This window comes from Cuculus canorus, chromosome 5 (assembly GCF_017976375.1).
Source record: "Cuculus canorus isolate bCucCan1 chromosome 5, bCucCan1.pri, whole genome shotgun sequence".
Lineage (NCBI taxonomy): Eukaryota > Metazoa > Chordata > Aves > Cuculiformes > Cuculidae > Cuculus > Cuculus canorus.
Genome location: NC_071405.1, coordinates 67,621,991 through 67,648,966, shown reverse-complemented (window position 1 = coordinate 67,648,966; position 26,976 = coordinate 67,621,991). Strand labels below are relative to the sequence as shown.

Here is a 26,976-nt window from a genome sequence, read left to right as displayed (position 1 = left end):
GGGGGAACAGCTTTAAATTCGAGGGGGGAAGATTTAGAGGAGGCATTAGGAAGAAATTCTTCACAATGAGGGTGGTTAGACACTGGCACAGGTTGTCCAGGAAAGCTGTGGATGCCCCATCCCTGGAGGTGTTCCAGGCCAGGTTGGATGGGCCTTGGGCAGCCTGAGCCAGTGGGAGGTGTCCCTGCTCATGGCAGAGGGGTTGGAGCCAGATGGGCTCTACAGTCCCTTCCAGCCCAAACCCTGTTGTGATCAAATGCCGGGTCCTGCTCTTGGCACACAACAACCCCATGCAGTGCTACGGGGTTGGGGAAGAGTGGCTGGAAAGCTGCCTGGAGGAGAAGGACCCAGCGGTGTTGGGTGTTGGTTGAGTGACCGTGAGGCAGCAGTGTGCCCGGGGGGCCAAGGAGGCCAATGGCGTCCTGGCTGGGATCAGAATTGGCATCGCCAGCAGGGCCAGGGAGGGGATTGTGCCCCTGGACTCGGCACTGGGGAGATGCACCTCGAATCCTGTGTGCAGTTCTCGCTCCAAGAAGGATGTTGAGGCTCTGGAGTGTGTCCGGAGAAGAGCAACGGAGCTGGGAAGGGGCTGGAGAACAAGAGGAGCGGCTGAGGCACCGGGGGGGTGTTTAGCCTTGAGGAGGCTGAGGGGAGACCTCATTGCTCTCTGCAACTGCCTGAAAGGAGGTTGTGGAGAGGAGGGAGCTGAGCTCTTCTCCCCAGTGTCAGGGGACAGGACGAGGGGGAATGGCCTCAAGCTGCGCCAGGGGAGGGTCAGGCTGGATATCGGGGAAAAAAATTCCCAGGAAGGGTCATGGGGCCCTGTCAGAGGCTGCCCAGGGAGGGGGGAGTCCCCATCCCTGGAGGGGTTTAACAGACGGGTGGATGAGGCGCTCAGGGACGTGGTTTAGTGGCAGATGGGAATGGTTGGACTCGGTGATCCAAGAGAGCTTTTCCAGCCTGGTGATTCTGACTGGACATTAGGAACATCCTCCCCCTCGGGAAGCTCCCCGGGCTCTGCGGGGCGGGCGCTGCTCGCGGCTCCCGGCGGGGCGGGGCGGCGCGGGGAGCGGTTCCGGGTCGCGGCGGGGCGGCCGTGGGGCGCGGGGTCGCCCGGGAGCCGCGATGTCGCTGGGCGAGTACGAGCGGCACTGCGACTCCATCAGCTCGGACTGCGGCAGCGACTGCTCGGGCCGGGCCGGGCCCCGCGGCGGCGCCCCCGGCGAGCAGGAGGAGCTGCACTACGTGCCCATCCGCACGCTGGGCCGCGGCGCCTTCGGGGAGGCCACGCTGTACCGCCGCACCGAGGTGCGGGGCGGGGAACGGGGGCTCCGGGGGGGGGGGGGGGGGCGCTGGGAGCCCTCGGGGCTGGCGGGGCCTCTCGCGGGGACTGACCCCTCTGGGAGGACTGGTGGCCTCTCCGGAGCGACCGACAGCCCTTCGTGAGACTGGGGGCTCCTCTGGGGGGACTGAGAGCTCCTCTGGGGGGACTGAGCCCCTCTGGGGGGACTGAGAGCCCCTCTGGGGGGACTGAGTCCCTCTGGGGGCACTGACAGCCCCTCTGGGGGGACTGAGAGCCCCTCTGGGGGCACTGACAGCCCTCGGGGGGGGACTGGGCGCCCTTGGGCATGACTGACAGCCCCTCTCGGGGCACTGAGTCCCTCTGTAGGGACTTACAGCACTTCAAGGCAACTGGTGGCCCCTCTGCGGTGATTGAGTGAGTTCCTCTGGGGTGACTGAGTCCCTCTGTGGGGACCGGCAGCCCTTCTGGGGGCTCACGGGGGTGACAGAGTCCTTCTGGGGGCACTGGTAGCCCTTGGGGCTATTGGTGGCTCTCAGGGGTGATTGATTCCCTCTTGGGGGGCTGGTAGCCCCTCTAGGGTGGCAGAGTTCCTCTGGGGGGACTGACAGCCCTCAGGGGGGGACTGGGCGCCCTTGGGCATGACTGACAGCCCCTCTAGGAGGACTGGTAGCCTTCTGGACTGACCGACAGCCCTCTGTGGGGACTGGTGGCCTCTCTGGGGTGACCAAGTCCCTTTGAGGGGACTGACAGCACTCTAGGGGGACTGGTAGCCCCTCTAGGGTAACTGAGTCCTTCTGAGGAGTCTGACAGCCCTCTAGAGGGACTGGTGGCCCCCTGGGTGACAGCCCCTGACACCACGCTGGGAAGAATGCAGTTGCAAAGCGACAGCTTTGGCCCTCACTGTCGATGGGTGTAGGGCTTGGCTTTTGGCACATTTGAGCACCACTAATCTCTTGGGTGCGTAAAGTTCCATAGGGAGATGCAGAAACTCTTCTGACGCTCATAGAGTCCTCATTGTTCTTTTCTTACTCCAGTCACAGAGGACACGGGGGCATCTTGTACAGGTAACCCTCTTGTGTGACCAACATTTCAGCATAAACAGGAGAAACTGGCTGAAAAGCCACTCCTGCTGTTGCTTGCAACTCGTTTAATCCCGTCCGGTTCGGTTGTGGTTGTGCTGTTTAGCAACTGTCAAAGACAAGCGCTTGACGTGGTTCCCAAGGGAAGTTCTTCAGGTTTTTTCCAAGGGAAGGCCACCCTGAGGCGTTGTGGCTCACGCTGCCGCCGTTGTGAGTGAACGCTGTTTGCTTCCAGATCACTTGTAGTGAGTCTGACAGTGTGGGTGGGCCTGGCAAGGGCAAGCTATATTTGTCCCGGTTTCCTTGATTTTTTTTCCTAAAGAATACCTGGGTATTTGTAATGGCTTACAGTCTTGTATAGTATCCTACTGTTATGGGACTGGAAATACGCTGTTCTCCCTGTACCAAACTGGAGTATGCTTAGTCTTTATTGAAACAAAATACACTTTGTATCTTTCCCTGGAAATCTTATAGTATTTTTTTTTGTTTGTTTTCTGATGTTTTCCGAGGGAGTGCTGGCCAGCTAGAGAGATGGCTTCAGGCCATCGCTATTCCTAGCGACAAACAGAAAACCTCAAAACTTATTGTTGTGAAGAATCCTTGTCTGAAATCTGTAAGAGGCAGGAAAGTCTTTACCTTTCCTGAAACTTTGATTTCCTGCTCTAAAGGCACGTACTGTTCTCATGATAGTAATGTGTTTTTAATTAAAAGATGTTTTTGTGTTTCAGGATGACTCACTTGTAGTGTGGAAGGAGGTGGACTTGACCCGACTGTCAGAAAAGGAGCGTCGTGATGCTTTGAATGAAATCGTTATCCTTGCCCTGTTGCAGCACGAGAACATCATCGCGTACTACAATCACTTCATGGATAATACCACGCTGCTGATTGAGCTGGAGTACTGTAATGGTGAGATCCCTACACCCACTTACGAACAGGCGTCTGTCGCATTGCTGAGTCGCCCTCCTGCAGAACCTGCAGACTGTGCTCCTGGGGTGTCCTCTGGGGAGGAGAGGTGAATTCTGCTGCATAGCTTCTGAAGAAGAGATTAACAACCCTTCTGAGTCATTTGTGTCTTAGGTGCTATAGGAAGAAGCCTAGTAGTTAGGGAAGGCAGTTCAGGCAGCAGAGGATTTCCTGAATCTTCCGAGTGGTTGGTGCAGTGGAAGAAGAGGGTTATTGGTAATGTACACTTCTAATGCATCTTGTTGTGTTCTTTTAGGAGGACATTGGGAAAAGACCATGAGAGTATTCAGGCCTCTCTGCCAGTACAGAGTGGGGCTGTTTTTCGGTAGTGTCTCTTAAATAGACCTCTCCATTTGGCAGTTATAAATCAAAGCTTAAAAATCTACTAACACACGGCAGTCAGGACTTTTTCCTGCCCTGTGCTACCAGCTTCTATGTTTACGATGTTAAAAAAACGAACTCCAGTCCTTCTGGTGGAGGAAAGAACTTTAAAATTCCATCCAGGAGTAGATCAGATGGTATTGTTTGGAGTGTGCAGGCGAAAGAGTCCCAGCTGTCATGGAGAGGTGGAAGGATTTGATATGAGGATCTGAGTTGCATCTGCCCTTAGACAGCTGGAAGAGAAGGTTGTGTACAGCCATCACTGCTAGAACAGGATACCTGCCCAGGACTGCTGTACGGTGCCTGTTTGGATGAGCAGGGCAGCTCCCCTGGCTGTGTCTCCTCTGTGTGTTTGAGGGTTATGTTGAGCTTTGGCTTAGCAGCAGAAACATTTTTGGGGAAGGGGCTGTCATCATGTTGTCATCATCTGGGACAGATTACTTTCACTAGGACAGGCTGAGGAGGACAACAGAATTGTGCAAAGTGTTTCTGAAGGGTGTGATTTTGCTTCTCTGGTTTTTGTTCTTATGCAGATCAGAGTCCAGAGCAGGAGGAAGGGAATGTTAGCCCTTTGATGCGTTGCTTATTTTAGGAGTGCTCTGTGTGGGCTATTTGGCTGCCTCAAAAAGACTGTGTGCTTGGGGCCATTGTAAATTCATTGGAGGGCAGAGAGAAACTGCACAGTACTGATGTCTGTACATGTTTGTTAATGTCACTAAACTGCTGTTTTTTACTTTGGGACAATAATCAAGAGAAGAGTATATAGTCTGCATTGCCTGAATGTGTTTGAGTGGTGCGGAACTAGAGACACAAGAAATAGGGATATGGATATTGGTTTTGTCAGAGTATTAATAGTTGTTCTTGTGGGAGTCTTAATAGTTGTTCTTGTGGCTGAATAATTTTTAAAGTAGGACTGGGCCAGTCACTCCGTAGAATCCAGAGTTTTTGCTATTTCATTGGCACATCTGTTCTGGAGATCTAGGAAAGACTTTCAAATTTGAACAAATATTGTTCCCATTTTACCGGGGAAGAAGCCAAGTTGTTGATTTATTTGCCTGTAGTTCTGTATGTATACCATGGTACCAAGTCTTATGGTCATTTGTTGAAAAGAGAATAGAGAGACAAAAGGTTAGGTGCAATAAGATGAAACAAAGAAGAAAGTAATTTGTTTTTCTATTTAGTATGTATGCATAGAAGCATTGGTTGTCTGCATCAAGAGCGAATTTGTTTAGTTGTGTAGGATTTTGGTAATGTAGTGGCTGTCATGCTGCTCTTGGGTTCAGAAAAACTGCAAAAAAGGTGGCAAGATGTCAGAGATGAGGAACAGCATTCACTAAAACCCTGTGTAGTCTGCATCACTAGGAAGGATGTTCATAAGAAGACGCAGAGGTGAATACTTTGGTTAGATTGTGAATGTGAAGAGTGATTTGTAGTTAATTTGCAAATGTGAGCATAAGGCAGAAAAAATAAATGTTAGGAGGTTATAGCAAGGCTGAATGAGAAGGAATTAAGGAAAGGCAATCTTGATTAGAACTTCAGAAAAATCTTCCTAACGTGGGAGTCTGAAATAAGTCCTTCAAGGAGGCAAAGGAGCCATAGTGACTTGCTTTGGACACCTACAACTTGACAGGCCTATGGAAGTCATACAGCAGAAAGCTGTCTTGCACCATATCTGTGGAAATGGGAAAGAGCCTGAAGTTTCATTACTATTAGGACATAATAAGTGATAGTCTATTACTGTCTATACTCCAGATACTCCCCACCGGGAGCATTGTGTCCAGTTCTGTAATCCTCAACATATGAAGGGTATGGAACTGTTGGAATAGGTCCAGAGGAAGGCTGCAAGGATAATCAGAGGGCCTCTGCTATGAGGACAGGCTGAGAGAGTTGGGGTTGTTCAGCCTGGAGAAGAGAAGGCTCCGAGGAGACCTTACAGCGGCCATCCAGTACCTGAAGGGGCTACAAGAAAGCTGGGGAGGGACTGTTTGCAAGGGCATGGAGTGACAGGATGAGGAGGAACGGCTTTAAATTGGAAAGGGGAAGATATAGGTTAGACATAAGGAGGAAATTCTTCACGATGAGAGTGGGGAGGCCCTGGCCCAGGTTGCCCAGGGAAGCTGTGGCTGCCCCATCCCTGGAGGGCCAGTTTGAATGGGCCTTGAGCAGCCAACAGGATGTCATCAGAGATTTGAGATTTACTGGTAGGATACTAATCTGACAGGTAGCCTCAGTGCCGGCAGCCACCAGCATCGTTCTCTTAGCCCTCCTTGATTTTCAGACTGCTGTCCTGAGATTGTGAGGTGCCTTGGAGAGTCTGCTGATTCCAGGCTTGTGATGGTGATGCTGCTGTTGTCAATGCTTTGTGAATTCTGCATTGATGTATCTGGCAGGGCAGATGGAGAGAGGCAGATCGGAGCTGGGAAGTAGCTAGGGAAAGGCAGTAACTTCTGCTTTCAGGGAGTACTGTGAAGTTATTTGCTTTCTTTCTCTTTTTTAAATGCATCGTTTATTTATGTATAATGCTGAGCAGGACACTCTTGCATGATTTAGTGTACAGACTATAAATGTTTATTTATCCAAAGGAGCGTTTACAGGTAAAAAAGTAGAGACTGCTGGCCTGTCTTACTGATTGACTTTTCACAAAGTACTAAATGGCGATGTTAAAAAAGAATCGTCTCTGCTTTAGCTTAGATGTGCCGGTGAAGCTCTTACATGGAAGACTAAGTTCATTTTGTGAGCACCTGACCAGTTTAAGTGAAGAGTGCTGAGGGACTGCTACAGTGATTCACCAGATTTCCCCTCAGATCACCAGATCTCTCTTCTCTCGCCAAATCTCTTTGAGTATTTCCATCAGTACCTGAGCAGAGTAACTGATGCCATTAACCAAGATGAACCTCCCTGTCTTTCTCACTTTCTTATAATTACAGGAGGGAACCTCTACGATAAGATTCTGCGGCAGAAAGACAAGTTATTTGAAGAAGAGGTAATTTGGAGTGGTTCAAGGGAGCGGTGGGACTGATCTGATGGTCTGGGGACCTGTCCGGTTATCTGAGTATTCATACAACATTTTCTTCTCTAGTGCTGGTGTGGAATTTGTGTATATCCAGAGACTGACAGCCTTCCTCTTCTTTTGAATATTGCAAGCATTTATGGACTATCAGAAGCTTTTAATTTTCCTTTTTGACTGTCTATAAGCGGTATAAATTTCCAAGGGAGGGGTGATGAAAAAGAGCACTCAACTGACTTGGCTCACCTTATCATCTTAGCTAACATTTAACTTTAAAACCTTAATATGGTGAATACTAAACGGTCACATTTCATGTTCCAGAGAGCCCAAGTGTAGATATTTCCCGAGTGGTCATTAGCTCCCATTCCTCAGTCTTCCCACCCATTGAATTCTGTGATGCTTGTCCGGACAGACACTATGAACAGCACTAGACCAGTCTACCTTTTGGAATATCTTTTCAGAAATTTCCAAACCAGGAAATTCTTAAATTTTCATACTTTTACGTATTTACAGCATCTAAATGGTATGGTCAGGCCCCTGTGCTGTGCCTCTGTGTAGCAGTGGATGTGTGAGAATCTGAAGGGTGGAGGGGGCTGAGCCTCATGTAAGGCTTTTATTCCTGCCTTTGCAGATGGTGGTCTGGTATCTCTTTCAAATTGCATCAGCTGTGAGCTGCATTCATCGAGCAGGAATTCTTCACAGGTAAGCATGGCGTGCAGTAAAGCTGAGGTAATGGTGCAGTTCGTAGGTGTAAGCACAGAACTGCTTTGAGTATTCTTTGCTTCTGTGTTTAAAGCAAGTGCTGAGCTTCTCTCCAAAGCATAGCTGGACTGCCTGGGTGTTAAGTGTCACTTCTGTGAAGAATTTCTGTTGGGCTAGGAACCAGCTTGTGAAAAATGTGTAGGAATTTTTTTTTAATGGAAATTGCATTGCTGTCTTTGATGTTGCAGCTTTGTGAACAAAGAGTTAATCCCTGAAGGAAGGAAGTTGGCCCTTTATTGCCATGGCACACAAATGATGTTTGCTAAAGTGGGTAGGAAGAACAGTTACCGCAGGCCAAAGGTACTTCCTACCCGCTCAGCAATTAATAGCCTCAAGCCAACACGTACATCTTTCTGGAATGCCTGGAGGCTGGCATTTTGCATGGGTGGCGAAGATTTTGCATTGGTGCATTGCTGTAAAATAACCTGTGTGAAGATTTCTCCTGTATTGGGCTGAATCTCATTTCTTCAGCCCATTATGTAAGGAAGCAACGTAGCTTGTTAGGTGGTAGTGGTGATTTTGACATTGACTCTGAGATTTAATAAGTAGCTAATTACCTTTTTCTGTTGCCCTTTTTGGTTTGAGAGTGGTAAATTTCACAGCTTATGTGTGCTTCAAGGAGGCTGTAATGTTCCAGTGAGTTCTGCACACGTGGAGAGCTATTTCCACCACTTTGGATTGTGTGCAGCACAACAACCTTCTCTTAACTAACGAACATAGCTGTGTGAGGATGTTTTCTGTGGGACAGCATTCTAGTTGCTGCCATTCTGAATGTCTGGTAGTTGGCAAGCCTTGATGATGAAGGGTTGGTACCCTACACTCAACAAAGTAGTGCCTGAGCTTTTGACCTAAAGCAGATGTCATGTCTGTCCTGCTTTGCAGTGTTTTCCTACTTGCCACTTCTGTTGCCCTTCTTCACAGCAGGGTTCACAGTCTAGAAACATGTGTTGCCCCAAATCCATTCATAATAATTAATTGAACAGTTATTTGAGTGTTTGCAGTGATTTCCTTCTGCTGCAGACGTTGTAAGTGACCCAGGACTTTGCGGTGCCCCAAGTGGATTAATGCAAAGTGTTGCTTTACTTGGTGGTGTCCTGATCTACACTGGGAAGTAGTTGATGGTACATTAGGAAAAGTGGGTGTTATGAAGTGTTGGCCGTGGGAAGCATATAATCTCCAGGGGCTTCCTATCTGTATCTCCAGCCTCACATACTCATCTATAAAACCACACGTACATTATTCTGTCTGGGAAAAAGTGTTTTCAATGAGTTTCAGAATTCAGAGGTTTTGTGGCCATCAGCTTTTTGTCTTCTGTATGTTATAAAGAGTTGTTCTTGAGGCATAAGGTAGGGGGATGTAATGCTTAAGTTCTAGAGTAGTGTCTGTTTCACACCCTCTGTGTTTTTGTTTATATTTGCGTATTTACATATTCATGTGTAGGTTTATGTTTTTAGGAGCTCAGCAACTCCTGGCTTGGGTCTGTTTATAAAATCAGGAAAAATAAGACCTGCTCTATGACCTTCATAGGAGAAGAGACTGAGAAGGGGAAAAGACCTATATTTGAGCTATCGCCTTTGCACAGGTGTCTGGAGCCTGAGCTTGTTAAATGGTGTTGGGGTTGTGTGGGGATGTGATAAAACATGGATAACTGCGGTTACTGCCCCAGTCCTTGGGACTGGATTAGCTTTAGAGAGCACTGCCTGTGTGTGAGAGAGTGCTGGCAGAGTAGCAAGTACCTCATTTTGGGGAGGAGGTGTAATAGTATGTGGAAAACTGTGAAATCCAGAGATATATTTGATTGCCTGCACTTCTTTTTCTCCTTTCAGAGACATAAAGACATTAAATATCTTTCTAACCAAGGCAAACCTGATTAAATTGGGAGACTATGGGCTGGCAAAGAAGCTGAACTCCGAGTACTCTATGGCTGAGACTGTGAGTATCTGCCGCCTTTGTGTGCAAACTGAAGCGTGTTTTTCCTTTGTCTCTGCACGCCTAGCAGAAGGCCTGGAGCGCTGTACATTCTTTCTGCTTGTTTCTGTGGTTTTCCTTCCCCCTTGACTTCCCTCAATGCTGTCTCACTAACACTGGCATATTTGCTGGTGCGTTGCAGCCTGCAGTTATCCAGGCTCCAAGGTTGCCTTTTGGAAGTCCGTCCCTCTGCAAAGCGACAACAACCTAAAGATAAGTGCCACTGTGGGCATGGAATTATGCCAGAGCCAGTATAGCTGTGCTAAAGAGCACTGTGGCACTTCCAAAGGTGAATCCATGTAACACTCTGTCCGATGGTAGAGAGGCAGCAGTGTAATCACATGAGTACAGTGCTCTCCCTCTGGGCTAATTAAGCCCAGCTTAGCAAGTTAAAATAATTTGGTCATATGGCTGTGCAAACAGGGACATTTTGCCACAGCCGGATCTAAGATAGCTTGGATGTGCTTGCCTGACATTGCACTGTGTCGTAGATACATTTCCTGTCTCTTTAGTACTCAGGCTCTGAATGAAATTACAGAGACGTAACAAAGGCACTTGTGCTTCTTACGTAACCAAATGTGTGGTTTATTGGTAATGCTGTTGGAGGAGGACAAAGCTTTGTAGGAAAGATTAATTCTACTAGAAGGTTGTCAAGCTTGGCTTTGTTCCAGACTCTTCCAGAAAGCAGTTTTGCAGCCAGAGTTATGACACAGGGTAAACTGTGTTGGAGGCACCTGAAAGGCTCAGCTTGGATTTCCCAGCTCCATTGGTTTCTGTGGTGAGCGTGAGGCTTGTAAAGGGAGACATTGTCAGAAGCTCTTATCTGCGAAAGGCCTTTATCATAGTTTGGGACACAAGCCAGCTTGCACTTCCCCTTAACAGGCCGTATTATTAGATTTAATGCAAGCTTTTGGTGTTCTGTTGGGTTGTGTGGTTAAATACTTGCCAACCTCCTTCTGGTGCTACTGTGCACTTGCATGGTTAGTGGGAACTCAGGGCTACTGCATAAAGCCCTTGCAAAGCTGAGCTGTAGCAAAACTACTTTTGTGGTTCATCACAAAATCATCGTCTTTCATGGCCTTCTACCTTTCAGAGAAAGTGCAGTCTGTGCTTTGGATTTCCAGGTTTGGTTTTGCCTGCATTATGTGTATTCATTTACATCTCCGAGCCTTTTATTTTCTTTTTCACTTCTGAAAAATTTTGAACTACGTTCGTTTAGCCATATTTCATCCTACACCTGCTGGCTGTGCTCTGGGCTGGGTGCTCGATTTGTGATCTAATTACCAGTGTCGGAATGGAAGTCTTTTTTTGTGAAATGAGTGCGAAACATTATTGTCGGTGTTTGTAATGGTAGGAGTCAAATTACTATTGTGTAAAATGTTTACATCTTACTTGCTAATTGCTGATAACTTAATTTATCATTCTCTCTCCTGTTATCAAGGAAGATACAGAAAATAGGTCTGTGTCTTTCTTACAGAAAGCTTATATTATCCTTTGCCTATGAAAGCTTCGGTTTGATGCTCTGGCTAGGTGGGCTTCTAAACCTTCCCGTGGACTTGCGCAGCTCTGCAGCTGTCACACTCTGTAACAGGACGTGTAAGGGAGGTGGCAGATCTTGAACATGCCCATTAGGTATCTCGCGTACCAGCAGAGTCTAATGAAAGGCAAGCTTTGTAGTAATTGGAGTTTCGTTGAGAGAGTTGAAAAAAGGGCAACTATAAATATTTCCCCTTCTAAATTCTGGCTTTCTCATTTTATTTTGCTGTCTGACTCCTTGGTAGGGAATGAGCTTCTTTTATCTGGAAGCTTCATTCTTATGCTTCTTGCCATGTTTGTCCTGTGTCTCCTTGTTGCGACTGCAAGCTTTGCCACTATTTCTGTTGCTCCTGGGAGGGCTTCTGGGTTTAAGTGCTAGTTTGGGAGCTTTTATGTGTGGTGGTGGGGTGTTTGTTTAAACCAATTGTTCAGGAAAGCCCACTTCTGAAGGGAAAGCCTTTGAGGTGGGACTCATGCCAGCTTTCTACTTACTGACCCAAAAGTAACCCCTCTTTTGTTGGAGACAGAGTAGCCTTTGTCCTGGCAGTACCTTGTGGTCAGACAGAGCGGCTCGGTAGCCACTGGCTGGCATCTGTGTTTGGTAGGTTTGCCTGATGCCTTTTCTTTTAGCCTCTTACGAGGGTTTCCATATGCCTGGTCAGTATGTGAGCCCCTGATTACCCCTAACGTATTTGAGAAGGGCAAGTCCTTGCTGTGTTGTCATGACAGCTACTCTATGGAGAAGTATGTACCACATCAGGGTCTGAGCAGAGAGGTGTCTAGGCTCTTCTAAGACACTTGGGCACACGCTTCTGGATGAGAAGGAAAGAAGCATGCTTGTTCCCATTCCTCCAGCACGTTGGTGGGTTGTGTCATCTGTGCCGTTTCAGGACTGTGTCACGGCTGCGTCTAGCTCTGATGCTCGTGGGGCTGTGTGAACATGATAGATGCAGAGCTCTTTTCTGGCTGAAAACTACTGGATCATTTCTGATTTTTTAAATGTTATTTTTTCCTAGCTGGTGGGAACTCCATATTACATGTCTCCAGAACTCTGCCAGGGTGTGAAATACAACTTCAAATCAGATATCTGGGCGGTGGGTTGTGTCATCTTTGAGCTACTTACTCTGAAGAGGACCTTTGATGCTACTGTAAGTCTGCAAACCAGAATGGACTGAGTAACCTTATTTGTTATCACCCCAAGATTCACACTTGGCTCATAGCTTTCTTAACTCATGTTTTTGTCTCATGGTTGTTTAAATCTGCTTGCTAAGAAAATAGTGGCCTGGGAGTGCCAACTGTAGCCAGAGGAAATGTCTGCATGATTTCCCCTACCCTGTGCTGCTGGTGCCTCTCTGGCTTCTGCCAAACCCACCCTTGTCTGCAGCTCTGGGTTTACCAGATGCAGATTACAAGCTGCTAATTAGTGTCATGATTGTGAATGAAATGTCCTTTTCTCTAAAAGGAGGAAGTTTGTGATTGTGTAGTCGTCTTGGGTTTTTTTAGCATCACTAGCTGAATTTTCTGTGCAGTATTCTGTTACAAAAACTTCCAGCCTTTGGATTTCATAGGATTTGGTCCTGCTACCATTTCTCACAGTTCCGTGCAAGAGAAATGTGATCAAGCTGACGTGGAGTGGGTGAAAGGGAGCGTTACTGGCTGGCATATGTGATTTGCCAGCTTGTGCCATGAGATGGGAAAAGCTGCTAGCTGCTGGGGTACAAGATTTTTTAACCCTTAAAGAGGTGCTGTGAAAATACCATCCTTTCCTGGCTTCCTTGCAGGAAAAAATAATACTGGCCTGTACTGTCTCTCCCCATTGGACACATTGTCCAGTTCAGTTCCCTTACAGACAGTTTCTTCCTAGAATCCTCTGAACCTTTGTGTGAAGATTGTACAGGGAAATCGTGCCATGGAGGTTGATTCCAGTGTCTACTCCCTGGATCTGATTGAAATGGTGAATTCCTGCCTTGATCAGGTTGGTGAAATACTTTTTAATTTTCAGACGCCCCTTCCCAGCTGCCTCAGCCGTGAAATTCAGGAGAAAGGGGATATCATAGAGTCATAGAGTGATAGAATAGTTTGGGTTGGAAAGGACCTTAAAGATCATGTAGTTCCAACCCCCCTGCCATGGGCAGGGACATCCCGCTAGATCAGGCTGCGCAGGCCCCATCCAACCTGGCCTGGAACACCTCCAGGGATGGGGGCAGCCACGATTTCCTTGGGCAATGCCTGTTGCAGCATGAGGGCTGTGGTGCAGGGTAGTTTCTAGGCATCGCTAAGGCAGGGCTTCCTCCAGTCCTCTGAAAGCATTGTCTCAAGATGCCGTTCAGTCCTGCAGGCTCTGGAGGGGTGTTTGGTTTACTCTGATGACGATGATTTCATGGGCTGGCAGAAGCAATTATTTTCTAGTGCAGTGCAGTGTAGATAGGGGCATTGCCTCAACAGAGTTTCTTAAGTTCTGGCTTTCTGACCGTGACTGGGTTTCTGTAAGGAATTAATTTATTGAAAGCAAACATATTATTGATGCCTTCAGAGTGTGGAAGTTCCTTCTGCATATCCCTGGAATTTATCCCTATTCATTCCATTCCTTTCTGAAGGGAGTCGGGGAAGATGGTCCGTGCAGGCTTGAATGAGGTTGTCTGGCCCAAGATTTCATTGTAGATGATCAGCATTTCCCAGAGAATGACTTGTTGCTCACCTCTTGCAGGATCCAGAGAAGAGACCCACTGCAGATGAACTGCTTGAACATCCCCTTCTCAGCAAACGCAGGAGGTAATCAGATAGTGTTGCCTGAAACCTGGACAGGTGTTAGGGTTTGTGCAGACTAGTGGCATTTATGCTTTTGAAGCAAGGTCCTTCAGTTAATTGGGCCCAACGTGAAGAAGTTGTTGAAGGACACTCGGTCTTCTTTAGAAGTGAAGTACACTCTAGCTGTCTTGTCTTCTGGTCAATCCCTATGCATGTTGGTGCATAGGTACAGTGAGAAAGGTCTCTGCATCCTTTGAGAAGCTGTTGTACCAAGAACCTGGAGGCATCCCTTACTGAGGCTCTTTGAGGAATGCTGGTTCCTGCTTTCAAATCCTGTATGAAGGATTACCCTTAGGTCCTCCCATGGTCGTTGGAAAAGGCTTTTCAAAATACACGTCTCGACCAATATACAGACCCGTGCTTTCTCTCTTTCTTGCCTCCCCCTTTCATAGAGAGTTGCATTGAAAATGGTCCATTTTCGCTTAGTTTGACCATCATCCTGCACATACTGTCTTTTTATGAAAGGTGAACCAGAATTCTTGGGTGCAGTAAATATAGTCCTTTATACCAAGATTCTTCCACTTGATGGTCAGCAAAGTCTTAGTTTTGTCTTGCTATATGCACTGGTAAAAGCCCAAAGCCATATTCAGCCATTTAAGGTCATTCTTGTGCAGTGTGGGGATTGGTTGGCCACATTCTGGTGTTTATGTAGCTCGTTGCCCTCAGCTTTCCTGGAGGCTTAGCTCTGTAGCGTGTTTCTTCTGCACTGCTCACTGAGTGTTGCTCTGCGGTGATAAACAGCTGCTGTGTTTCCTACAAGGGGGGGAGCAGCATTTTGTTGGAAAGGAAAGTACTCTGTGTGTGCTGCTCGTCAGTAAATTGCTTTGGGTGATGTGTTACTGTTTCCTAAAATGCTTTTTCTCCTTTGGCAGGGAGATGGAAGAGAAAGTCACACTGCTTAACGGGCCAAATAAGCGACCAAGGTAATTATTTGAGCATGTGCTTGAAAGGAAGACTGGAGGGAATGACTCCCCAGAGAGGAACTTTGCTGAGAGCAAAGTTAGTTTTTGACAATTTAATGACAAAGGTAGTCTTTTGTTAGTCTTTGACAATTTAATGAAATGGTGTTGTTTAGAATATCCCTAAATGCTAGGAATTTGACACACTTGGTACATGGTTACTGTCCCGCATTTTACTCTCCCTTTTTTTATCCTTCCTATCCCAGTGTTTGGAGCCTTGCCTCAGCAGGGGCCATACAGCTCTGACCTGTCCTGCTGAGGATGTAGTCTTTACAGCCTGCATACCTGAGGATGTAATGTAGATCCTTCCTTTCACACAGATTCCCTTGGGCAGGAAGAATATGACTGTCTGAATGTTGAATATTAAATAAATATAAAAATCTTTCATAAAACTGGCTATGTGCAGAGGTTCTCCCCAGTCCTCAGCGAACCTGTAAGCAAGGTTGCTCTGTGAAGCAAGTAGCTGCTGTGACATGTAGAGCTGATTTTCTATTGATTTATCAGATAGAATTTAACCATTTTTTTTTCCCTCATAAACTTGGTAATACTATCTGAGCACTTTTTGTGAGGTTGTTCCAGTTCACGGGTTGCTCATGAACTGCTTGTTCTGATTACAGCTTCCAGTTTGCAGTCTGTGAATTGATCCTTACCTGCATCAAAGAGTTATATTTTTGCCCTCAGATGGAAGCCTGTAATTTGTATAAAGAGAAGTGAGAGGGAAGTTAAAAGGTTTTGGATGCTTCTGTATTTTAAGCAAGATTTCATGACCGTTTGTAAGGCTTTTATTTTTCACCAATTATAACAGCTCCATGACTATTCAGTGAAAGCCCCATCTTTTTAAATGACGTCAAATTGGGCTGTAGGCTTTTTTAATGCTTGCTGGAGGCTACTTTCTCTGCTGCTCTGAGACAGGTTTGACCCCGAGTCTCTCTGTAGCAGCTGAGGCCTCACAACCACTCAACAAAGAGAACAGTGTGAAAGTAAAAACTGTGAATGGTTGTGAAGGGGGAGCTGATAGGCAACAGTAGGGAACTGTGTGATGACGGTGAATGCAAACTCATTATTAAAAGCATGTGTGTTTTGGGGATGTGGGTCTTGTGCAGGTCCAGTACCGTGAATGAGGCTCCCATTGCAGTGGTGACTTCGCGCACCAGTGAGGTGTATGTTTGGGGGGGCGGGAAATCCACCCCCCAGAAGCTGGATGCCATCAAAAGTGGCTGCAGTGCACGGCAGGTGTGTGCTGGTAACACTCACTTTGCTGTGGTGACAGTGGAGAAGGAGCTCTACACCTGGGTGGTAAGTGAGAGAAACTGCAGGAGGGGAGTACCGGTGGGAGGGTCAAGTCCAGAATCTGGGCTGACCAGGAATCAGATGAGCCTGTTGGAATCAGATGGGCAGGCAGCTTGGAGAAGGAGAAATCTGCTTGCAGTGGACGGTAAGGCCATCTGCTTCAGGGCTCACCCAAGTCTCCCAAGGCAAGTGTGGTTTGGGGAGTTTTCCATCGTGACAGGAAGCGTATTGGAGACTTGCTGTGCACTTGAGGATTGTATGCAGTAGGCTTGTAGGCTCAGATGCTGAGTCGAACATCTCTTCCCTTCCTGACTACTAGAAATGTACTGGAGACTTTGTGATGCTCTGTTTGCTTTGCGTATTTTTTGGGGAAGGTTTTCCAAAACCAGAGTGGGTGGAATGAGGGACTTTGTAATATGGATGTCATCTGTGAGACAACTTGTGGGTGAAACCAGAGATGTCTTGTACTGAACAACTCTGCGTTTTATGATGACTGGAAATGCTGTAATAGTTTAAAATGAATAACAAAAATATTGGTGTATAATACATTTTAAAACAATGGAATCCAGTCCTCTCAGGCTGAAATGGTCAGTGACATGGAGGTGTTCTGCATCTCTAGGCTTCCACAGGCTTTTGTATAGATGGTGCAGAATCTGTTAAGACAGATTAGAAGAAAGAGAGAGAAGAAAGGTCTAAATGGGAGGAGAGCAACTTGACATAATTTGCTGGATATTCCTGCCAGAATGGCCACTGAAAAGTATCAGCTGGCTATTAATATTTAAGTTTTAGCTCCAAGACACACTCAGAGTTGTTTTGTTTTTCTGTAGAATTGGTAGGTCTGGCCATTTTGGTGGCATTTGTTCCGTGTTATGGGTTTGTTTGCAGCCATTAGGATTTAGAAAAGTGGGTCAAAAAGCTGAAGGATGAATTTCAGTCCTGTAACAGGAAGTGGGTTCTGTAGCCTGACAGATGAGAGAGGAGCAGGGATTCCTCACCACCTGGTAGCCTGAGACCACATCGCTCCTTGTTAGCGCGTAACTGCCTGAGAGCCTGTGTTGCTGTTTAGAACGTTGCCTGCAGTTATGCCACGCAGCAGATAGCAGGCTCCTCCCTAAGGCAGCTAAGGCACTTGCTCTTTGCTGTGTTCTGTTGTTCATTCAATGTTTTGTAATTATTGGCACCATCTCTGGAGTTGTGGATTCATAACCTTACCAGATGTTTCTGTCTTGCAGAATATGCAGGGGGGCACAAAGCTGCATGGGCAGCTGGGACATGGAGACAGAGCCTCCTACCGGCAGCCAAAGCACGTTGAGAAGCTTCAGGGAAAAGCCATTCGCCAGGTGTCCTGTGGAGATGATTTCACAGTGTGCATCACAGGTGAGAGCTGGAAGGGAACCACTGTCCCATCATTTTCCTATGATGTAGAGGTGTTTGCCTTCATGATAAAATTAGCAGAACAGGTTTGTGCATAAAGGGGAAAGTCCTGTATGTTATTCAGCCCTCAGTTTTAAGTATAGTAGGTGTGGTAGTGGAGATAGATCAACATTATTGTACTAAGGATTATGCATTATTATACTCCCAAGAAGGCCGGGCATTTTGCTAAGGATGTGCTCCTCTCTGGTGATGAAGCTGGCTGTTTTGCACAGCTCCGTGTGGCTGTGCAGAGTCCCTGCTCCTACCCAGTGCACACTTGCCCGCATTAAAGATAGAGGAGCCCAAAGCCAAGAATGTCAATGTGTTTGAAACTCTCTTCGGACTGTGTGGGAAAACAGTCACCCAGTGATAAAAGATCTGTGTCTGAAATTTGCTTTTTAATTCGGAGAGCTTGAGACCTGGTAGCTGTCTCTAGTTCTAACCCTGCTCACACTTTTAGTAAATGTTAACTGTGATGTTGTCTGTTACAGAAGAATTCAAATCTTGCTTTACCCATGAAAACATAATTCTCAGCAAAGTAGTTTCCAGCTTATTTTGCCAGTGCTGGAAAAGCAGAGGTTTGACAGAGATCAGCGCAGGTACTCAGTGTGCTGGAGGAGTGGCTTAGGGAGCTGCGAGATCAATTTGTGGATTTCTGTTAAAGAAAGTGGTGGGTTGAACCTGAGATTTTGGGTTTATTTTGGTGGCCTGAAACAGCTGCAGGTTGTGGTGTAAGGTCATCCATCTTAATGTGAACAAGGAAGGACTCCATAGTCTTCTGATGACATTCTTCTGCACTAATGAGGATGATTACAGAGAAAAGGTTGCTCTGGCTGTGTCCGAAGAGGTTAATATGCATTCTAATGCAAGCTCTGTGTGCTGACCAGGCTTCCCTTGTGAATTTCAGATGAGGGCCAGGTGTATGCCTTTGGCTCAGACTATTATGGATGCATTGGTGTTGACAAGGCTTATGGCTCTGAAGTGCTTGAGCCCTTGCAGCTGGATTTCTTTCTTACAAGCGCTGTGGAGCAGGTCTCATGTGGAGATAACCACGTGGCAGTGCTGACCAGGAACAGAGAAGTCTACACGTGGGGCTGCGGAGAGTACGGTAGGTAGAGCCTCCCTGGAACCTAGAGACACTGGGGCATGTTCCCTCCAGAAAGTGGCTTGGTGCAGCTGTGTAACGCAGGGTCTGGGTGCGAACTGGGTCTGGTATGCCCTGGGGGGCAAAATACATTATTTCTTTGGGGGGTTATTTCCTTGTAAGAATGCGGAACTGGGGACCGAACCCTTGGGACTTGCTCTGGGAAGTTCTAGGGTGCCGCTTTGCTTCCCTGTGTGTAGGGCAGTTGGGCTGTCAGTGGGGTTGCATTACCTTGAGGACTGGCAGGCAATGATGGACGTCACGGAGCAGGTTTCTAGTACTGTAGGGAGATTCCTTTGGAACTGCAGGGGGACCGTACCATTTCTTAGGGGAGAGCACGTTGTGAGGCTATTTCTAACTGCAGTGTTTTCTCTGATGCAGGGCGCTTGGGCTTGGATTCAGAAGAAGATCATTACACTCCTCAGAAGGTAGGGCCGTGCTTCTGAAAATCTACATGGGCATAAATCCAAATGAGTTGGTGTTTCGGAAATATTAACTGTCTGAGGCTCAGGTGTTTTTTCTGAAGTATCACAGAGTCAGCGAGAGTTTTGACTTAGTCACTTTATTTTGCTTCATTTGTCTGTAGAAATCATGGCAGAGGGACATGGTACTCCCAAACCAGCCAGCATCATGACTTAGAGCTTCATTGCTCTGATCCCAAGCTGGAACTAGAAATGGCAAACTTAATGTTCTAGAAATCACAGTAGGAGATAAGAAATTGCATAGCTTGGGTCTGTAAGAGCAACTCGCAGCAGTGCAAACAACTACTGAGAATCTTTGCTTTTGATGTAATGAGTTTAAGATGAGTTGAAAGTAAAACTCTTGAAATACAGTGCTGGGGAGGGTAATTGAGGTAACCTAACCCACTGAGGGTTAGAAATCAACATGGATGTGCTTGGAAGCCAAATATCTTTGATCACACAGTATCATACCCAGACAGCACAGACCAAAATCTGCTCAGCTAACTGGGTCTGGTTCTGGGTCAGCTGGCCCAGGTGCCTGTGCACCACACTTGTGGTTCCCATGTTGGCTCACTGGTGTCTGCACGCGAGGTGTAGAATGCCTTGAATTTGTGCATTGTGACCAGAGGGTCAGCGTGCTGTAGGCTTTGTGATATTCTTGCACCTTCATTCAAAATAAGCGCATTGGGTATTGTCATTGCCCAGACGAGCTGAACCACTGCTCTAACCTTGTGTTTTCTATGTGCCAGCATCTATGTAGTAGGTGCTGAGATTTTGATTTTCTTAAGATATATTTCTTCCACATAGGTGGATGTTCCAAAGACCTTAAACATTGTGTCCGTTCACTGTGGCTGTGATGGGACTTTCCTGCTCACCCAGACAGGCAAAGTGTTGGCATGTGGGCTCAATGAGTTCAACAAGCTGGGCCTGAACCAGTGCACATCGGGGATAATCAACCATGACGTAAGTGCATTTGGGTCCCTTGCTCCGCCTCCCAGCGGTCAGTAGTGTATGGGGAAATGGAGGTGCTGTGATAGTGACAAAGCGTTCATTAGTTTTGTGATGATTTGTTAGTTCCAATCCAAGGCAAAGGATACTGGGATTATTGGAAGAGGCAATTTGTTCCTCAGCTTCCTGTCTGCTCTATGGGCTTGTGTCAGATCTGAGGTAGTGAAACAAATAGTCAGCTGCTACAGGGTGACTTAGCCAGTGAAGTGGATTCTGGCAGTTCTTTACCATACCCACACTGGAACCGCCTACTTTAATGTTGTGGTCTGCTAAGACCTGCTCAGGTGGATCTTAGCTGATGAATGTGTGTTTTCTTCAGGCTGTGCTTACTGACATTTCTTTTCTCAGACATACTGTGAGGTACCATATGCCACTTCCCTCACTTTGGCCAAGCAGCTGTCCTTCTACAAGATCCGTACCATTTCTCCAGGGAAGACACACACAGCTTCCATTGACGGTGAGCCCTACGTATTAAGAAGTGAATACTGGTTGCTGGAGTACTTTACATCAGTTTTGCCCTTTCAGTCTGGCCCTTGGCATTGACAGTTGTGCTCTTGTAGCAGGGCTTATACCCGCTCCAGGAACCCAGCAGTGTTGCCTCATGGCCGGCTGAAGCAGCAGCCTCAGCTCCTGAGCCAGCCTTCCTTTTTCTTAAAGGAAAAAAGAAAAAGCTTGGGCGAGAATCGTACTCTGGGATAGTGCAGGAATAGTTTGACTGTGTTAGGCTTTGGCCAAGAGACACCAGTCAGAGAGCTATGAGGAGTCCCAGCCCCCAGCATCAGAAAAGGGGGGCAATAAGAGAAGGGCCTGGGGACATGTATTCAGGCTGAAGCCATTCCTCTTGGCTCATGCTGTCCCCTCCCAGCCTGGCTGGCTTCTCAGCAGTCCTTCCTGGTCATGGGCTGTTGCTGCTGGTTCTCTGCATGCATGGCTGCTTCCAGAGTTGGGCCCTCGCTGTTACTGTCTCCTTATTCCTCCTCTCAGAGCGAGGCCGCCTGCTGACCTTCGGCTCCAACAAGTGTGGACAGCTTGGTGTTGGGGACTATAAGAAGCACCTGGGAATTAACCTGCTGGGAGGCCCCTTGGGGGGTAAGCAGGTGATCAGGGTTTCATGTGGAGATGAATTCACCATAGCTGCTACTGACGGTGAGTGGGTCTTTGCAAAGTTGTGGTGGGTTCCTTAGAACGAGATCTTCAGGGTGGTTAACTGGCTCCCACTGAGCATTTCCTAGACCACCACTGCAGCACTGTACTGAAATAAAGAAACGCTTCTAGACTGCAGCTGTCTGGCCCTCTTGGTTATCCCAGCACAGCGCTAAGCATTTGTCGTCCCTGGGACTGCAGAGTGCTGGCTTGGTGGCTGCCTGTTGGATTTGTTGACTGTTTGTTTTCCCACTGGCAAAATGGAGCTGTTGGATTAGATGCTTTGGGATAGCAGTTACAGAGAGGCTGTGTTGCTTGTAGCAATTACAGGCCAAGTGGGAGGGAGTAAATTGAGGCTCCTGAATCTCTTTCCTCAGACAACCATATCTTCGCCTGGGGTAATGGTGGGAATGGGCGTTTGGCAATGACATCGACTGAGAGAGCTCATGGCTCGGATATCTGTACCTCATGGCCTCGGCCAATATTTGGATCGTTGCACCATGTTCCAGACCTGTCGTGCCGTGGTTGGCACACCATCATCATTGTTGGTAAGTGTCAGTGTAGGATGAGATGTTGAGATCTTGATTATGGTGATGTATTGTTTGCCAGGGCCCAGACTATAAGTCCTGTCTGGGAACAAGACATGGTGCTATAGGGGGTAGTGGCAAGCTGCTCTGAGCTCTAGGCCTGCAACATTGGCTTTGTTGTGTGCTATTGCAGGAATTGTGTTGCTTTCCACGTGGCACTTTAACTGAAAGCATGTTTCCTTGCAGAAAAAGTGTTGAACTCTAAAACGATCCGATCCAACAGCAGTGGCCTGTCCATTGGAACCGGTGAGTAACCTGCCTTAGGGAGCTGTGGGTTAAGTCCATTCAGTGGTTAGGCTGAGTGGGTGCAGTTCAGTCCTGCAGGGTGGTTTCTGTGTCTGAAAGGCCTCACAGAAGAGCTCGAAGGGAGGAAGTGTGGTTAGTACCGTGCATGGGAAGGGATGGCCCAAATCTGGGGAAGAGACAACTGAAACAGAGGAGGGAGAACATGGATGCCGTGAGGCCTTTGTAGTTGAGGAACTTCAATTTGACAAGGAAAAGCTGAAGGGAATTCCCTGAATGGAGGTGATAAGGGAAAGGGAGTTATTGGGCAGCTACCGGAGAAATGGAGTCCCGTTTCTTGGATCTGTGGGAGCGCTGGGGCCGAGAAGCTACAAAAGACTGGTGCACACAAACCCTTTTGGGGAGGCCTGCAGAGAGGGTTAGGAGATAAGTTGTTGAGGGAGTTGCTGCTAGTATGTGCTCTCAGTGTGGCCATGCAGCCAAATTTCTGCATCTTCTCTGCTCCAGCTGGAGTTTGGCAACAGGAATAGCAGAGATGGGGAAAGTATAAAGTTTTCACTGTTGTTCGCTAGTGGCTCAGAGCTGCACAGCTGGAGGAGGAGAGGAAGAGGATAATGAACAGGAAGCCGAGACTCCTAATCCCAGTGGAGGCTTTCGGGGAACTATGGAAGCGGACCGTGAGCTGGGGGGCTGGATCAGCACCACAGAAGCTAACGGAGGCAACAGTGCTGACAGCAGCTCCTGCCCTGGCTGGCTGCGGAAGGTAGTGTGGTATCTCAGAAAATGCCTTAAAGTGGGGATCTAGGCTGGGGAAAAGTGGGTGACCCCTTCCACCTTTAAGGGATGCTCCAAGAGGTTCTCAGAGCTGTGCTGTGCAGGGGAGCCCTTTAGGCCTTGCTGCTTTTTTTTACCACAAGAGGGTGTTGGTGCATTGGTTGAGGAGACGGACACAACTGCGCAAAGGCAGGCAGACCTGACAGTGCTGCTTTTGTGTATCCAGGAGTTGGAGAATGCTGAATTCATCCCCATGCCTGACAGCCCCTTTCCACTGAGTATGGCATCTTCAGAGCCCGAGAAGGAGACTCTCCCTTACCAGAAACTTCAAGGACTCAAAGTGGCTTCTGAGGAACCTGTTGGATTAAACGAGCCCAAAACGGAGCCCTGGGTAATGTTATCCAAGTGAACGCTTGGCCAAAAGCTCTTGGGGGCCATAAATGGCAATGTTTGAATTATGGGGAGAGCTGAAAAGAGGGTGTCAGATTGGCCTAATTGATCCAGATGAGGAAAGGAGAGCTGGTGATAATCAGAAATGATGCTGCAAATAGAACAGTTCACAGGAATCTAGAACACAATGCTGGGGCTTGGTTAGATTGACGATAATGAGACCAGTTCTGTGGAAAAATGCAGTTAATGCGGTTGGGAAAAAAAGAGAAGCCTAGGGCCTAGAAGCCTGGCAGAAGATAGAAATGTAGAAAGCAGAACTTTCTGTGAGATAGGTAGGAAGAAGAGCTGACTTAGGAAATCACTGAGAAATTACAGCCTGTGAGACTGCCTTATTCCAGAAGTTTTCTGTTTCAAGAGGAGGCACAGATACCAGGTTTAGGGAAAGGTGAGTGAACCAGATGGATTTTAGTAACAGGAGGACAGGAGCAGCTTTCCCAGTAAAAGGAGGAAGTTAGTGGCTTTGTACTGAAGATGTAAGGGCTAGTAGCTTGCTGACTTTGGCTGCTAGAAGTTTGGGTAGTTGGGAAACAAGCTAGGTGATGCTTTCTGTGCATGGCTACTTCTTGTGGTGTATACAACTCCTGGCCTTGCGCTCAAACCTGGCCTGAGTTTCCTCTGTTTCTCTGCAGCCTTCTTGCCTGAGTCCAACCTTACCATGCAGCGAAGGGAAGGCTGCGTCTCCTGTTGGGGGATGCATGTGCAGCACTCTGCAAGTGGAGGTGACGCACCTCCGAGACCTGGTTTTACAGTGTCTGGAAGATCAGAAGAAGCTGCAGCAGGAAACCGTTCGTCTGAGTGCGCAGCTCCAGCGGTTCTGCCAGGGGACGGAGGGAATGCAGCAGGTAAGGACCTGACATCTGAGTGCACATCCACACTCGGGGCTCACTACGCTGCTGCCTGGATTGTGGAGGCTATGCAGAAGAAAGCAGCTCTTAATAGGCATCAGTCTTAGAGCAGAGTGGGGGCCTCAGCACAGTGCCTGTCTCCTGTTTGAGCTGCTGACGCAGGCTCTGGTAGTAGCGACAGGAATGAAGCCAGGAAGACAGTTCTCTGTGACATTAGCCCAGTCCTTAGTGGATGTGGGGCTCCCTTTTATTTCTCCTGGTGAAAAGGGATGGGCAGTCAGAAGTCCTGGAGAGTTGCAAATGGCTGTGGACAATTGAAACTCTGCCTTGGCAGCTCCTAGCTTTTTTGAAGCTAGTCCTGGAGTTGTTTGGGTAACTGCTGTGTGTTTTGGCAGGTGGAGGTTCATTCCAAAGGAACACAGACAGCCAAAGAGGAGGTGGAAGTGGATCCAAAACCTGACTTGGATTCAGATTCCTGGTGTCTTCTGGGAACGGACTCGTGCCGCTCCAGCCTCTAGTCTCCTGAGCCCACTGGGATCCATCTAACTTCACAGCACACTAACCGAATGCAGAGAGCGGCTTTCCTGGCTTCAGGTCACTCGCAGACAAGGAGCGAGGCCGGAGGCTCCAGAGCAGCACCCATGTACGTTTGATATGAACTAGGAGTGAGTTTGAGAGGGGAAGGGCCCCTGAGCTCTAGGCCAGCTCAGTGACTGAAGCAGCAGCAGCTCCTCTTTATACCTTATCTGTCAATTCTGCACATGAGGCAGAACAGCCCCATTATGGCGGTGGCTCCAGTAGCGTCTTGTGGCCCTTTCATTGTTTCACTGCTTCCCGTGAGCTGCCTTCAGGACCCCACTATTCATCACTGCATCTCTAGTTGAGAGGAGGAGGCGTGTTTTGTACTGAAGCTGGCTAAACCCTAAGACTCACCACCTCCGCTTCAGAGGGGTGACGGATGAGGATCCTTTCCCTACCACATGGTAAGGCCCCGCCAGTGAGCCGCTCCCTTCTGCCTGGGGGCAGAGGGAGTGGATGACGTCTCTCAGTGGAGGCAGTGGAGGTCTTCCTGTTAGGAAGATAATGGTAGACAACCTGTCACTGGCCTCAAGGCACAGCTGGCCACGTGGCTGTGTGCAGTGGCCTGTATATAGAGAGTTTAAAGGCTTTATTCTGGGTGCCTAGAGCTTTCCAACTTCCAGATAATGCATCAGGATGAGTGAATTGGGTGTTGTCTCCAATAGCAGTCGCAGGGACTGTCTGAGATGGGATCTTTGGTTCTCAGTGTCAGACTGCCTGCTTCCCAACCAGATGACTTTAGGCCTCAGACTAAGTCACCCATTTCTTGCTCCAGCTGTTTGCTTGGTTTGGGTGCCAGAGCTTCTGGTTTCTTGGCATAAGCCCGTAGCTGCTCCCTGCTTGGCTTCTGTTCTCCTTAGCTCCTGGTGCCCATGCCCTGTGTGGGTGTGGGAAGAATCAATGTTTTTCCACTCAGTGTTTTGATGAAGCTGGAATGCAGTTTCTTACCCAGAATAGGTCATTAATGCCGTGATCACAGGATGCAGCCTTTCCCAACGACTGTGAATGACCAAGTCTCTCTCTGGAATTCACCTTCTTTCTAGAAGGAAGAGGTTTTCCCAAGAAAATTGGAGATGGGAAGAGGTATGTTCTGATGCTCAAGATTTCCTCTTTCCTTCTTAGAGAATGAGGTTAATTTTATACCCCTTAAATGTATTAGCAAACTGACTTTGAACTAAGCTTTTGGGATTGGTAGGATCCATGGGAGCCTCCTCTGCCTTATGTGAAGCCTCTAGGGAGTCCTGAGTCCCTCTCACCGTTGCTGTGAGAGTGGGGTTGTGATTTCATCAGGCTTAAACCATCCCTATCGGTGGCTTGTCACTAGAATTGCCTTACGTCTATTGGAGCTGGATATCCTATCATCTCTCCTAGACTTTTTCCTTCAAGAGACTGTTTGGGGGGAGCCAGCATTCCCCAGTTGTCTCTAGAGGTGAATGCCAAACCATTCTGCATATAAGTTTATGCTCCTTAAATACTGCTTTGTTGCCTGTTGCTAGTATCTTGGAGCTGAATCGAGTGTAGTGTCTCCAGTGCAGTGTGCAGGGCAAGGATCGTACTGATGTGCCTGTCCATTGTTACCAAACGAAGGACAGGAGGACAGCCCTCCGAGGAGGTGGTGAGCATCAGGTGCCCTGGTGTGGCCACACAGCACTTGGTTGCCCTTGTGACTCTGCTCTCCATTCCCTGATGTGCGTTGGAGCCAGTTCTCAGGTTAGGGTCCCGGCATGAGGGTTGTTGTTGTTGTGTTGGAAATGATTGAGTTGGTCACGTTGTGGCAGTGCCTTTGAGGAGCAAAGAGTTGAGCCTGAGCCATGTCCAATAAGCTAGCACCAAGCTGATGGGAGTCGCTCTCCTGCAGTGCACTGCTATCCTCATTTCTCAACGCTCTGCAGTTGGGAAGTAGGTGCACAGACTGGGTTCCCCTTGGATCTAGTGGAGGATTAGGGTCCCTGACAGAAGATGCCCTGTGCTCCGCAATCTCATATGTGCCTTAGAGGATTCACACTATCCAGGTCATGCCTGTTACAGACCACAGATTTCACACCAGCCAGCTATGCAACCAAAAAAAAAGCAGTTTAAAGCCAGCACCTTCGTCTTGGACTGAAAACAGAAGGGCAAGTGGGCAGAAGTGCCTTTGAACAGTTTGAAACCCTTTTCACTTCTCCCTTTCTTGCAGTGCTAGCTCCGTATGTGTTGGTCTCCTGCTAGTATTGCTACTGAGTTGTTATAGTTGAACACAACATATGCCTGCTCTGACACTCTGGCTGAAAACT

The 26,976-nt window shown here is 47.9% G+C and overlaps 1 protein-coding gene across 1 annotated transcript; it reads left to right on the top strand.

Moving 5' to 3' along the window:
* Positions 1-1,063: 1,063 nt before the first annotated feature.
* NEK9 (NIMA related kinase 9) lies at positions 1,064-26,976 on the top strand. Its single transcript, XM_054068288.1, has 22 exons — positions 1,064-1,308; positions 3,111-3,288; positions 6,654-6,709; positions 7,365-7,435; positions 9,322-9,427; positions 12,016-12,147; positions 12,864-12,974; positions 13,707-13,771; positions 14,680-14,730; positions 15,870-16,062; positions 17,289-17,433; positions 18,377-18,577; positions 18,995-19,041; positions 19,882-20,037; positions 20,431-20,539; positions 21,067-21,228; positions 21,603-21,773; positions 21,999-22,058; positions 22,628-22,818; positions 23,056-23,220; positions 23,909-24,121; positions 24,520-26,976. Exons 1-22 carry the CDS (start codon positions 1,126-1,128, stop codon positions 24,640-24,642), a joined length of 2,889 nt encoding a protein of 962 aa, XP_053924263.1. The 5' UTR covers positions 1,064-1,125; the 3' UTR covers positions 24,643-26,976.

Bases quoted from the DNA above. Each gene is read 5' to 3' on its own strand.
- NEK9 (XM_054068288.1), top strand. From the start codon at position 1,126: ATGTCGCTGGGCGAGTACGAGCGGCACTGCGACTCCATCAGCTCGGAC. The intron at 1,309-3,110 runs GTGCGGGGCGGG...TTTGTGTTTCAG, and splicing joins CGCTGTACCGCCGCACCGAG to GATGACTCACTTGTAGTGTG. The intron at 12,975-13,706 runs GTTGGTGAAATA...CACCTCTTGCAG, and splicing joins TGAATTCCTGCCTTGATCAG to GATCCAGAGAAGAGACCCAC.